The following is a 12,251-nucleotide window of genomic DNA, read 5'->3' as shown; positions in this document are numbered from 1 at the left end:
ATGCGGACGGTTTACACGAACACGAATTAAACTAGTGTGTTCTTTCACGAGGAGAAAGTGAAATGTTCTTTTGAATCTAACTCTCATACTCTCGAAGTGTGTGAGTGGAAATCTGGCCGAATTCTGCAGACTTCGAGATGGTGGAAGAGAAAATGGGGGGATGCTGGAGTCAAACGAAGGTGATTGAAGCGTTACTGCAGTACAACTTTGGCGTTTTATTTAGTGTAGTTTCTGTCTAAGTTCTGATGATGCGATTTTATTGTGCTGAGAATGGGTTTTTGATTGGTTCTTAGGTTCGGCAAAGCGATGTTTGGTTGTCAAGACACATTTTGGATGTGTAGAAGTTGCTTTCTTGAGTTCTTTATTTCATTATAGGTACTTCAAATCAGTGTTTTGGTTTCTGGATTTTCATTTCATGGATTTTCTAAAGAATTAGAAGTTCATTGTTCTTAAACAGGCTCTTTTGTGACATCAGGCTGTAAAATAAGTTTTGATTCTAATTGGAACCTTTATTTTCCATATGATGTGAAAAGGATTCTAAAATAGTTTAGAGGGACATTAACATAAAATCTAAATATTTTCTGTTATATTTAACTCAGCATGCATCAGGCTCTTAAACTGAGCCTGTCACGTCTCAAAATGTGTGATCAGTTTTAGCTGAGGTGTAATCTAGAACTAATTTCTGTGGTGTGTGTTTGTGTGTTGCAAAGAGGTTTTACCGGAAATCATCTGCAAAGGACAAATTAAAACCTGACATACACTCCATACCTCATAATCATATATCATCTATAGATGACCACAGCATATTAATACATGAAGAAAACTTTCAGGCCCATTAACTTAAACACTACTGATGTAATGTGCCACTGCCTCTGATTGTGGTTAGATAAAACTTTTTAAAAAATAGCACATGTATTCACAAGATTTAAGTTGTTTAATAAAACTTGGACCATACAGTCTATAAATCTGGTTTCTTGTGTTTTTGTGTTAGGAAACCATAGGAAACATCCCAAACATGCAGTAGATGATCCAAGCTAGAATTTTATTTATTTGGTTGTATTTACACTGATTATGCATTTTACAATTTATGTGTACAATAATTTGCTCATAAAATAGTTTTGCTTGTGTTTCATGAAGACCAGTATGGGTAGGCTGTTTACGTTTTGGCTTAAAACCTGGAAATTTGACATCTCCATGTAAAACTAATAAAGTGTAAACTAATTCTTTTTGCACTTAGTACTTTAGAAATATCACTCCAGCACATCAAGTGAAAATTCATTAAAAAGTTCATTATTTTTGACACAGTACTCACTTTCGTGTCAGTATAAAGGGGCGGTCACGAAGTCGGCTTGCTGTGGTAGTCAATGGCACTGGTGATTTCACTGATCACATGACAAGAGTAAGGAGAGATGACTGACAGGATGATGGCGGATGATTTAGTCATTGACAAATATCTTATTTTAAAAATCTGCGTTCAGAACCACCGCTCCCGACATAGAAAATGCGTGATCGCGAATTCGAAATACTATGGCAGTCAATGGCCACCGTCAAATATCTGGTCATCAACATTCTTCAAAATATTTTCTTTTGTGTTCAACAGAAGAAAGAAACTCATACAGGTTTAAAATGACAACAATGATGACAACATCTTCATTTTTGGGGTGAACTATCCCTATTAAAGGCAAGGTTAGCAGGGAAGGCCTTTTTTTGAATGGATGTCAATGGAGGAGAGGCTTCACAATGCTGAATAAGCTTTTGTGGGAAAACGGCGAATCATTTAATAAATAGACAGCCCATCGTCTAATCTTCAACATGTTTGTGTGAAGGATATGATTCAGGTTACGGCATTCATTTCTATGGTATCCGCAAACTGATTAACTGTTGCACAACTATGAACGAAATTCAACGACGTCAAGGCTGTAATGTGATTGGTTATCAAGGCACACGGTGTCCAAGTTAGCCGTTATGCTTTCTCCAGTGGTAGAGCCACGGACCCTCGTATCTCCCAATAAAAAGACCATCTCTGGTGTCGCATTTCTCTGTGTTCCAAAGTTCAAGTTGGTGAACTCTGACCTGTGAATTTGTAGACGTGTGGCACAATAGAAGAACAATAAATTCTTCAACAATGCCGCAGAGTGTGACGCCATACCATGGATGATTGCAGCATCTGTAGAAATTTCACGTGCTCAAAGTCTAGCGGGTTAAGGGTGGGCTCTTCCTGTCCACTTCCTCTTGACCTCCGTAGAATGACGCCTTTGCCTGTGACCCCGTGCACTGGCTGCTGTCATCAAACATGTGTTGTTCTGGCTTTTTGGTGAACCTTTTTTGGTGTGGAAAATTTTTTGATTTCAACAACTGATTCAAGGTGTTGAAACATCAGTTTTCACTGTTATTGTGCCAACTTTAACATGTTTCTCTCTCTGTCTCTCTTCCTCTCAGGATCAGTTTGATAACCTGGAAAAGCACACACAGTGGGGAATCGACTTTGTGGAAAAATACACCAAATTTGTGAAGGAAAGGTCAGAGATCGAGCTTAACTATGCAAGACAGATCAGGTGAGTATTACATTAACCTCGCTGATTAATTAGGTGCACTAAATCCTTTTTCAGTTTGCAATATATATATATATATATATATATATATATATATATATATATATATATATATATATATATATATATATATATACATTATATATTTTTTTAATATATTTTTACCTTAGATATTTGGTTATATTCTTAATGCATATTATACAGCAAAATTAGTACAACATAGTCAACGCAAATATGAATAGGACATTTCTGTAACATTAGTTCAATAATGTTAACAGATACAACCTTTGATTTCAAATTTTTATTATTAAATGTTTAAAATATGAATAAATATTATTAAATGCTGTAGATGTAGATATATTGTTCATTGTTTGGTCTTGTTAACAAATGAAACCTTATTTTAAAGTGTTACCAATGTTTCTATCGTGCAGATTTAACAAAACATATAAAACAAATGGCATGGCGCACCTTTAAATAACATTCATAAACGTAACAACATATATTCATGCTTATATGTGTGTATTTATTTAGCTTTCTAGTAAATATATGTATGTTTCCTGCTGTAAAAGATAGATTATGCCATTTTAATATGGTTTACTGGTTTGAGCTGGTTTAATCTGGACCCTCAGCCTTTCCAAGCTGGTGAAAACCAATTTAAAACCAGTTAACAGACAAGTCTGATCAGGCTTGGAGACCTGTTTAAGCTGTTTTTTTAACATTGGTAATTAGGTGGAATACTTTTTTGGGGATTAATAGGTCAGAGGTCAAGTCTCATCTCGCCTAGGGCACCAGGATCACCACCAGATCTTAGGGTTCGGCCACCACCAAAATCCCACTGTAACCCCTGCAAAGCGTCTGTCGTGTCCATACAAATGAACACAGGTGCAGCTGCTTGTACTTTATAGTGTATTGGTGTGAAAATAAAGGCCAGACAGCTAAACACACACACACACACTCACACACTAATTACAGATGTGATCTTGCTGCTGACAGCTCAAGGATACAGGAAGGAAGGGCAACATTTGTATTTTCTGTGTGTGTGTTGTGTGTGTGTGTCTGTGTGTGTTTAAATTTGGGAAGAAAATGCAGGTTACCCTGGTAACAAGGTGTCTGCATGGTTTTCCTCGTTGGTGACCTACATTTGCACGGGCCAATCACGCACCTCGACCCCACCCCCCATTCCAGTGATAGGATTTAAAGCTCACAGACACTGGAGGACACACATCCACACACACTGACTGTACATCAACCCCCTCCAGATAACAGTGGGAAACCCCTTTAATTCCCAGACGCAGCAGGGGTTCAGCCGTCTAACACACACACACACACACACACACACACACACACACACCAGTCTGTTACTGGATGCCATGAACTGCACTTATAACCTCAAATACACTGCGTGGTAGAATTGCATTCTGTGAGCACATTCCGATGAAATGAACAAATGAATACATTTTAATCATGTACAAAAACAGTACTGTGGCAGTACCTTGATTCTTTTAATGTACCACATATAATTTTTTGAGCATCTTATTTATAAAGCAGGGTCTTTAAATTGGGCTGTGATTGCATTTCCATTATGATAACTAAAAAAACATTTATGGTAATACCATGGCACTTGTCGTATGGGATACAGCTTATAATTTTGTCTATATACATGCACTAGCACTTATAGGTTTTGACAAACATACATGCATGTATAACACACACACACACACACACACACACACACACACACACACACACACACACACACACACACACACACACACTCACATCTATACACACACAAATATTATAGCGAGCAAACACAGACACTGATATCCAAGATAGAAAATTTGCCGAGATTATAGTCAATATTGTGTGTAATATGTGTGTAGGACACAATTGGTAGAAAAATACATGAATATGAGATAGATAGATAGATAGATAGATAGATAGATAGATATACTATCAGATAGATAAATAGATAGATAGAACTAGATGGATAGATAGATGGATGGATGGATGGATGGATGGATGGATGGATGGATAAATAGATAGATAGATAGAACTAGATGGATAGAGGGATAGATAAATGGATGGATGGATGGATGGATAAATAGATAGATAGATAGAACTAGATGGATAGATGGATAGATGGATAGAGGGATAGATAAATGGATGGATGGATGGATAGATAGATAGATAGATAGATAGATAGATAGATAGATAGATAGATAGATAGATAGATAGTTGGATAGATCTATATAGATATATAGTCATTAATGTTAATAATTATGGCTGATGTTACTTCCAGGTCATTCATCACATTGGAAATGGAAGGTGAAGTCGAGTGCATTGCATTGTGGGATACAGCACTCTATGTAGTGTGACAGTTGTGCACATTTTGACAAGTGTAGTACGTCACCAGTGTGTGTTATATGTGTGTAGAGAATGCTGTGCAGTAACAGAAGCAGCGTGTTAGAGTGTTATTCTGAACACAGCTGTAGAATATGTGCAGAAGACACACAGTGACAGAAGGGCTGATGGGGGACGAGAGGCGTCTCGCTGTAGGCGTGTGCGTGAGTGTGAGTGTGTGTTTATTTTAGTGTGTGTATTTTACCCTTCGGCAAGGTGCAGTATGAACACAAACGCACACAAACATGCATGCACCCTCACCCCACACACATACACACACACACACACACACACACTTTCCTCGAGGCACTGATGACGGGCAGACGCTCTGTATGTATACATGCTGATAATAGAATACAAAGAGAATAACATCTGGCTGTGACGAGAAAGGCTACAAAGTTTCCACACACAGGCATCGAGCCTCACATTCACTTTAAATACATGTACAAAGGCAAAGACAAAAAGTTCCCTGAAGTTCATATTTGAATTTGTTGATTGGTTGTTAGATGGTCGCTTTTCTTAACTGAGCTTTCTGATTGGTCTATAAACATTTCAAACATGCGTGTCTATTAAAAATGACTGAGTATTAGCATACTGCAGAGGATACACTGAATATGTGTTTTTATAGTATGTGAAACAGTATACATGGTATTTATTTCAAACAGCAGTATGCTACTGCACATTTAGATTATGCTGCATCTTTTATTCTGCAATGTATCATTTTTAATTAATTCATATGTTATTTTCGGAAATAAAATGATTATTTTACTTTTGGTTACTTGTGTATCCAGAATGTAGTGAACCTCATAGAAGTACTTGTAGAACTAGCATGAGAAGTATGTTAGTATTTCAAACATATGCAGTCATTTGCTTTTCTTCAATTTTGTGCAGGAACCTGTCCAAGAAATACCAGCCTAAGAAGAAAGAGGAAGACGAGAATAAGTATGTTAAAGTTTTTATCCAAAAGTTTAAATCCAGATGGATCACATGTACCAGATGTCTGAATCAACATTTATCTTGTCAAGATAGATTCAGCTTCTTGTATTGATGATGTCACTTCCTGTCGTAGGTACACTTGGTGCCGCGCGTTTTATTCGACGCTAAACGAGCTGAACGATTACGCCGGCCAGCATGAGGTCATCGCAGAGAACATGACATCACAGATCATCGCTGACCTCACGCGATACGCACAGGAAGTCAAAACAGAGAGGAAATCGGTGAGTGAACGGTCGCTCAGTTAAAGTTACAGCTGTGAAATGTGCAGTTTGGTTAAAGTCCTGTCTTCTATTCCAGTTTATTAAACACAGACAACTTGTTAGGATTACTTTCTGAAGGATGTGAATAATGCGGCACCTTCAACTACATATAAACACACACAATGTTCATCCGTTTCTCATGATATCCCACTTTTTCATCCAGCTTGCCTGCAAGTAGTTTTGATACACACACACACACACACACACACACACACACACACACACACACACACACACACACACACACACACGCGCATACACACACACACACACACACACACACACACACACACACACACGCATACATACTGTGTATATATATGACTTAATGATCAAGGAAATGACTCTAATAATTTCTATATTTGATTTAAATAAATGTATATAATTTATTTACATTATTATATATATTGTATCTGTATAAATATGTAATTATATAAATAAAATATATATGTGTGTATATATATGTATATATATATATATATATAATTTTTTCTTTTTAAATATATATATATATATATATATATGTATTTTTATAATTGTTAGAATTTGTTTTATAAATTTTATGTTTAAAATGATGTACATGCATACATATACATATTGTTAATACATTAGTATATTATTATTACTTAAGTGTAATTGTAATATTGATAATTTCATTTAGGACTTTAAAACAAAATACTGCCCTTATAACTTATAAAGTATATAAGTTATAACAGGACAGTTTTCTCTTCTAAAAGATCATATTTGTCAGAATTATAGCACACATCTCGCTCTGTCTCCCTCACTTCCATAAATAGAGCTGCTGTTGTGTGTTTAGACTGAAAGTGTCTGGGTTGTGTATATGAATTACTCTCATTTGTGTGTCTGTGTGTGTTTTCATCATTCCACATAATCACACACACACACACACACACACACACACACACACACACACACACACACACACACACACACACACACACACACACACACACACACACACACAGACGAGAAACATCACCAGAGTGACACTGAGCTCTCGTGGTGGTCGACTCTATGATTTATGTCCAGACAGAGCTGAACTAATGACATGAACAGTGTCAGAACACAACGTTCATCTTTCATTTATCAAATAAGATGAAGGCATTTTGGTATCAACCTGAAGAACGCAGATTTCCCAGCATTCAGCACTCACACACACACTCTCTGAGCAGGGCTCCATGGTGTCTGTCTGGCCGTTTTCCCAGAATGCTGCTTCTCTCCTGTTTTATAAACCTCTTCTTTCACTCTCTTTAATTGTCTGTCTGTCTGTCTGTCTGTCTATCTGTCTCTTTCGTCTACCTCTGTTCACCGGTTCATTCTGTTGATTTGAGACACACTTGCCATTTTTGGATGTGTTTGTGCATTCAGATATATACGTGTGCATATATATATATGTAAAAATTATTTATTTCGTAGTTTATGCACTTTGCAACGGAGAACTAATTAAAAACAGTCTTGCTCAGATTTAATCCAGACAGCATATGGTCTGGTACTGTAAATCTCTATTAAACCATTGTTGAAGAAGCTGTACACACACTGGGCCTGGACCGTGTGTGTTTGAGACAAGCTCCATCTGTAGGCGCTGCGCAGTAGTTCAGGTTATTATTCTGGGATGTGATAAATCCAGAACCTGACAGGTGCTGCTTCAGTTCCTCAGACTGATCCAGAGACAGTCATTAGCTGAACAAGAGAAGAACGGAAACAAAAGCACTTCATTTTATGACAAAGGCCAGACTGGTTGTGCATTGCCAGACTTTGACTAACAGCATTAAGTCGTATTCAGGCCAGGAATGCCTTCTTAGACATGAAGAGACAACTGTCTGACACGCAGAGTGACCAACCTCAGTTAGTTTTGTGTTGTTTATGGGCAGGTTTATCTGAAATTGAAACCCGGAAGTTGCAGTGAATTTAGCCAGTGCTCTCAGTTCTTTTTCTGAATTTTTTTTATTTATTTTTTATTTTGTGTTTGTAGTTAACTTTTTACATTTTATATTTTTTATTTAATTTAGCTTAATTTTTCATTTTGTTTTTAATAAAAAAAAAAAGATTTTTATATTTTATTTTATTTTTGTTTTAATTTTGTTTTGTTTATTTTTTTTGTTTTTTATTTTTACTTAATTTTTAATTTTATATATTTTCTTATCTTTATTCTGTTTTTAATTACATTTTTACATTTTTATGCTTTTTTAATTTTATATTTTATTTTATGCATAATAGTAGAGTTATAATGTCAGTGCATTTACTTTTGTTCAAGATAGATCAGTTGCTTTCTGTTTTTTTTCTGTTTTTGATCCATGGAAACAAGTCTGCATTTATCTTCTGTGTGTGTGTGTGTGTGTGTGTATGAAGCATAAATGATTAAAATCCTCTCTGAAGTAGCACAGTATTGTTCAGTCTAGTCTCTTTCATCTGTTCATCAGGGCATATTTTTCTCTCTGTTTTTTCTGTTCTTTTTCTTCTAACAGTGAAGCTTGATCTTGTAAATCAGCTTGAGGTCAACTTCCTCTTTGAGAACAGGTAGACTTCCTCTGGTTGGATGAAATAGTAAATCCAGATCGGTTTTGACTGTAGATTTCCGCTTCTAAGTTTATTTTAATGGGCCGCAGCATTTTGTGTATGTGAATTGTCACGTCAGTACAGGTCAAGCACAGTAAGACATTTTTTAAATACCATAATAGAACGATAAATATACCTTCTTGTGTATGTGTGTTTGTGAATGCGTACTCTGAGTCTTGATCGCTATTCTAGACACAACTGGACTCCTTCACTATTGACTGACTGTGTGGTTTTGTACCCATAATGCTTTCTATAGGGTTTTATTCGCACGCTGCATGCCTGCATTTCTTATTCAGCCAAGATTCTCAGTGATGAATACTGATCACATTCACACTCTTTCATTCATTCACTTGTTTTCTCACTGTCATTCTGAACGTCTCAGTCAGCACAGAGAAACAGCAGCTCATGATACACAGATCCAAACATCTTCCTAAAGTCTTTTGGTCCTCAGTTTCTGAAGGGCGGCTTTACTGTGGACTTCAGAAATACACTTTAAAAAAATATTGTTAGTTTAACTCAAAAAAAGTAAGTTACCTGGTTGCCTTATAATGTTGAGTTCATTGAAATAAAAAATTTGAGTTAACACAATGACGGAGATTGGTTTCAACAACAGAAACTCTAAATATGTTTTCTGAACCACATTAATTATCTAAGTTGATTTGACAAAAGAAAAGTTGTGATAAATCATGAAATTTTTTTTTTTATATATATATATATAAAATTTACATAATTATATATTTAATAATATATATATTTTCATTTCATAAATATTTTCAGGAATATTCTAAATAAAATTATAAAATTAATAAATAAAAAAAATACAGTGCTGCTCAATTTTACACAGGAACTTTTACTAAGACAGTACTAAATAAAAAATAACATGCATTCTGTATTAATCTGTATTATCCCTCTTATTTCGTTAAAATATTCACATTTTCACAGATTGTGCAAGGGGTGTGTAAACTTTTGATCAGGACTATATATATCAGTCCACAATATTCTCAATATTCTCAAATAAACAGATCCGTTTTTTGAAAGTGTCACTGAACCACAAAATGTACAGTTTCAGGAAGTCAGACACCGCATGATTTGTAGTTGACACATTTAACAAACTAAAAAGTATTTTACATTTGTCATAGGAACCATATACACTGTGCTATTCAAATACAGTAAAATATTCAACAAAAAGTGGTAAAGGACAGTGTCATGTTGTGCGATTACACTGATATTAATGCTCTGCTGATTGTTTCTGCAGTCTGACTCTGTGTGGTAAACAGGACTAATCTGACCGTCTGACATTCATGTGTTTCACAAACAACATAAGACTAGACTAAAAGTTTTTAAAGGGAATTCATTTTAGTTATTGTAGTGATTCATTTTACAGGAATTACTAAGGATTGTTATTTTTTTGTAATTAAAATAAATAAATAAAATAAAAATATAATTGTTTTAATGTCATGTTACATTTATTAATTTAGCAGATGCTTTTATCCAAAGTGACAAAAGAGGAATATTTATAGTAACATTTATATTAACTGATTAAGCGTTATATTGAAGAGACATTTTGAAGGACATCTGGTTTATTAATGCCCTTTTTGAGCATTTGAGCTTCACTGAGTGTTTTAAGAGGCTGTTTTGTTGATTGCAATATTGAGATGTTCAGTTTTATTTCGATTTTAGAAAAGAAACGTGTGATTGCTCTCCTCACAAATCTAGAAGCGCTGTATTCTGCTGCCAGGCCAGTAGTTGGCGATGTCACTTCGTAAAGAAACACTACGTGCCTATAGACTGAACACGTAATAAACATGAGCATGAAGTCACTGTTTTCACAAATTCATGTTTTTGTAGTTTATACTGAGAGGATAATGGTATCTTTTTCAAAAACTTGCACTTCGAAACCCGTTTTCAAAAGTTTCAAAACGTTTTCAGGCTCCCAAAACGCCGTTATTGTGTAAATGAACGGCCAAAGCACAGAAAAAGTTTTCTAGTAGAAAGCGATGTCGTGTAAACGGCCTCTTAGATGTCGAGGACTGGTGCATATTTAAGGCCTACATTCAGTACGAGTAAAATCAGATACTCTCAGATAGACTTTTACTCATTAGTGACTTGTAATGGAGTCATTTTCACCGTACTTTTACTGAAGTAAGGTTTTCAGATACTCTTTACATCTCTGGATGCAGTGATTTGATATGTCACATGACTTCTTTAAGCTGTCATGTGTTGTTATTAAGCTGATGACTGTTGGCGTCTTCAGCTGATCTCAGACCTGCATGAGAAGCAGGTCTTTATCTGTGTGGCACACTGAGCTCTTTGTGCGAGAGATATTTGAGTGTTGGCCAAGCGATCACTTTCCCTGGAGTGCTGAGGCCAAGAGGAGCCGCTGAGAGAAACACACACAGACGGACTCGAGTGTGACGACGCGCACAGGATACACACAGAACACGCCAATATGGCTTCCTGGCTACTCACACACACATGCAAACACACACACACACACACACACACACACACACACACACACACACACACACACACACACACACACACACGCTTCCATACACACACGCTTCCATACACACAACACTCCTGTTTGTATTCTTCAGTTATTCTTGTTTTCATTATTTATTAGTAATAAGATGAAATGGAGAGCAAATAAAGATTTGTGATCAAGTCTCCTGCAAAAAAAAAATTCTGAGATTTTTTTTACCTGAGAAAAAAGACGGTAATAATCTTTCAACAGTCTCAAACATTTCTCATCAAATTCTCAAACTGATCTTATTGAACGTTATTTTAGTATTGTTTGTTATATTTTGAATGAGATTTTATTATTATATTTTCAGTTATCATTTTAAATATTATTTCTATAATATTTTTATTATTATTTGGTTTTTTTATATTTATTTCAGTTTTAGTAACTTTAGTACTTCAGTGTGCAACCTAATTTTTTTAAGTTTAATTTTTTTTTTTTCATTAAGTTTTAGTTAACAATAAGAACACTTTTTTTTTTTTTTACTCTTTCTTTGTCAACTACTGACTCAAATAATATTTATTTCTCTTCAGGAATTTTAGGGAAAATATCTGAGACAAAACTGATCAGAACTGAATCATAATTGAGAACTTCTCAATCTCCTGAACAATGAAAGTGCAATTTGTGTGCATTATCATTTTCTTGTGGGAATGTGTGTTTGCTTTTATGTGCATTATACTCTTAATAAATCATGATGAACAAGTGATACATTTTCGACATCTTTCTCTCTCACAGCATTTCCATGATGGACGAAAGGCACAGCAACAGGTCGAAGCCAGTTGGAAACAGCTGGAGTCGGTGAGTTCAGACAAAATCAATAATCAATATTCCAGACTTATAAAGAAATCATGGTAATACCATGTTACTTTGATATACAATGGTCTCCAAAAGTCTGGCATTACTAATGAAAAGGCTTTTGTTTTGCATTATTCAATA

The 12,251-nt window shown here is 35.4% G+C and overlaps 1 protein-coding gene and 1 long non-coding RNA gene across 14 annotated transcripts in view; one reads left to right on the top strand and one right to left on the bottom strand.

Moving 5' to 3' along the window:
• The window catches only part of LOC309478219, a 248,457-nt gene that overhangs the window by 126,989 nt on the left and 109,217 nt on the right, over positions 1-12,251 (bottom strand). The window lies entirely within an intron of this gene.
• Positions 1-12,251, top strand: part of fnbp1b (formin binding protein 1b) — an 86,189-nt gene that overhangs the window by 36,099 nt on the left and 37,839 nt on the right. For 11 of the 13 annotated variants that reach the window (XM_082141629.1, XM_082141634.1, XM_082141637.1 and 8 more), the window contains exons 2-5: positions 2,440-2,555; positions 5,847-5,897; positions 6,025-6,172; positions 12,051-12,113. In XM_082141629.1, the coding sequence (XP_081997755.1) occupies positions 2,440-2,555; positions 5,847-5,897; positions 6,025-6,172; positions 12,051-12,113 (378 nt within the window). Of the gene's footprint in view, positions 1-6; positions 180-2,439; positions 2,556-5,846; positions 5,898-6,024; positions 6,173-12,050; positions 12,114-12,251 lie in introns of those variants that run through there. The other 2 variants (XM_082141633.1, XM_082141639.1) reach the window with 2 other exon arrangements.

This window comes from Leuciscus leuciscus, assembly GCF_965113295.1.
Source record: "Leuciscus leuciscus genome assembly, chromosome: 16".
Lineage (NCBI taxonomy): Eukaryota > Metazoa > Chordata > Actinopteri > Cypriniformes > Leuciscidae > Leuciscus > Leuciscus leuciscus.
Note: the sequence above shows the minus strand (reverse complement) of the source record. Positions and strands in the feature narration are given on the sequence as shown.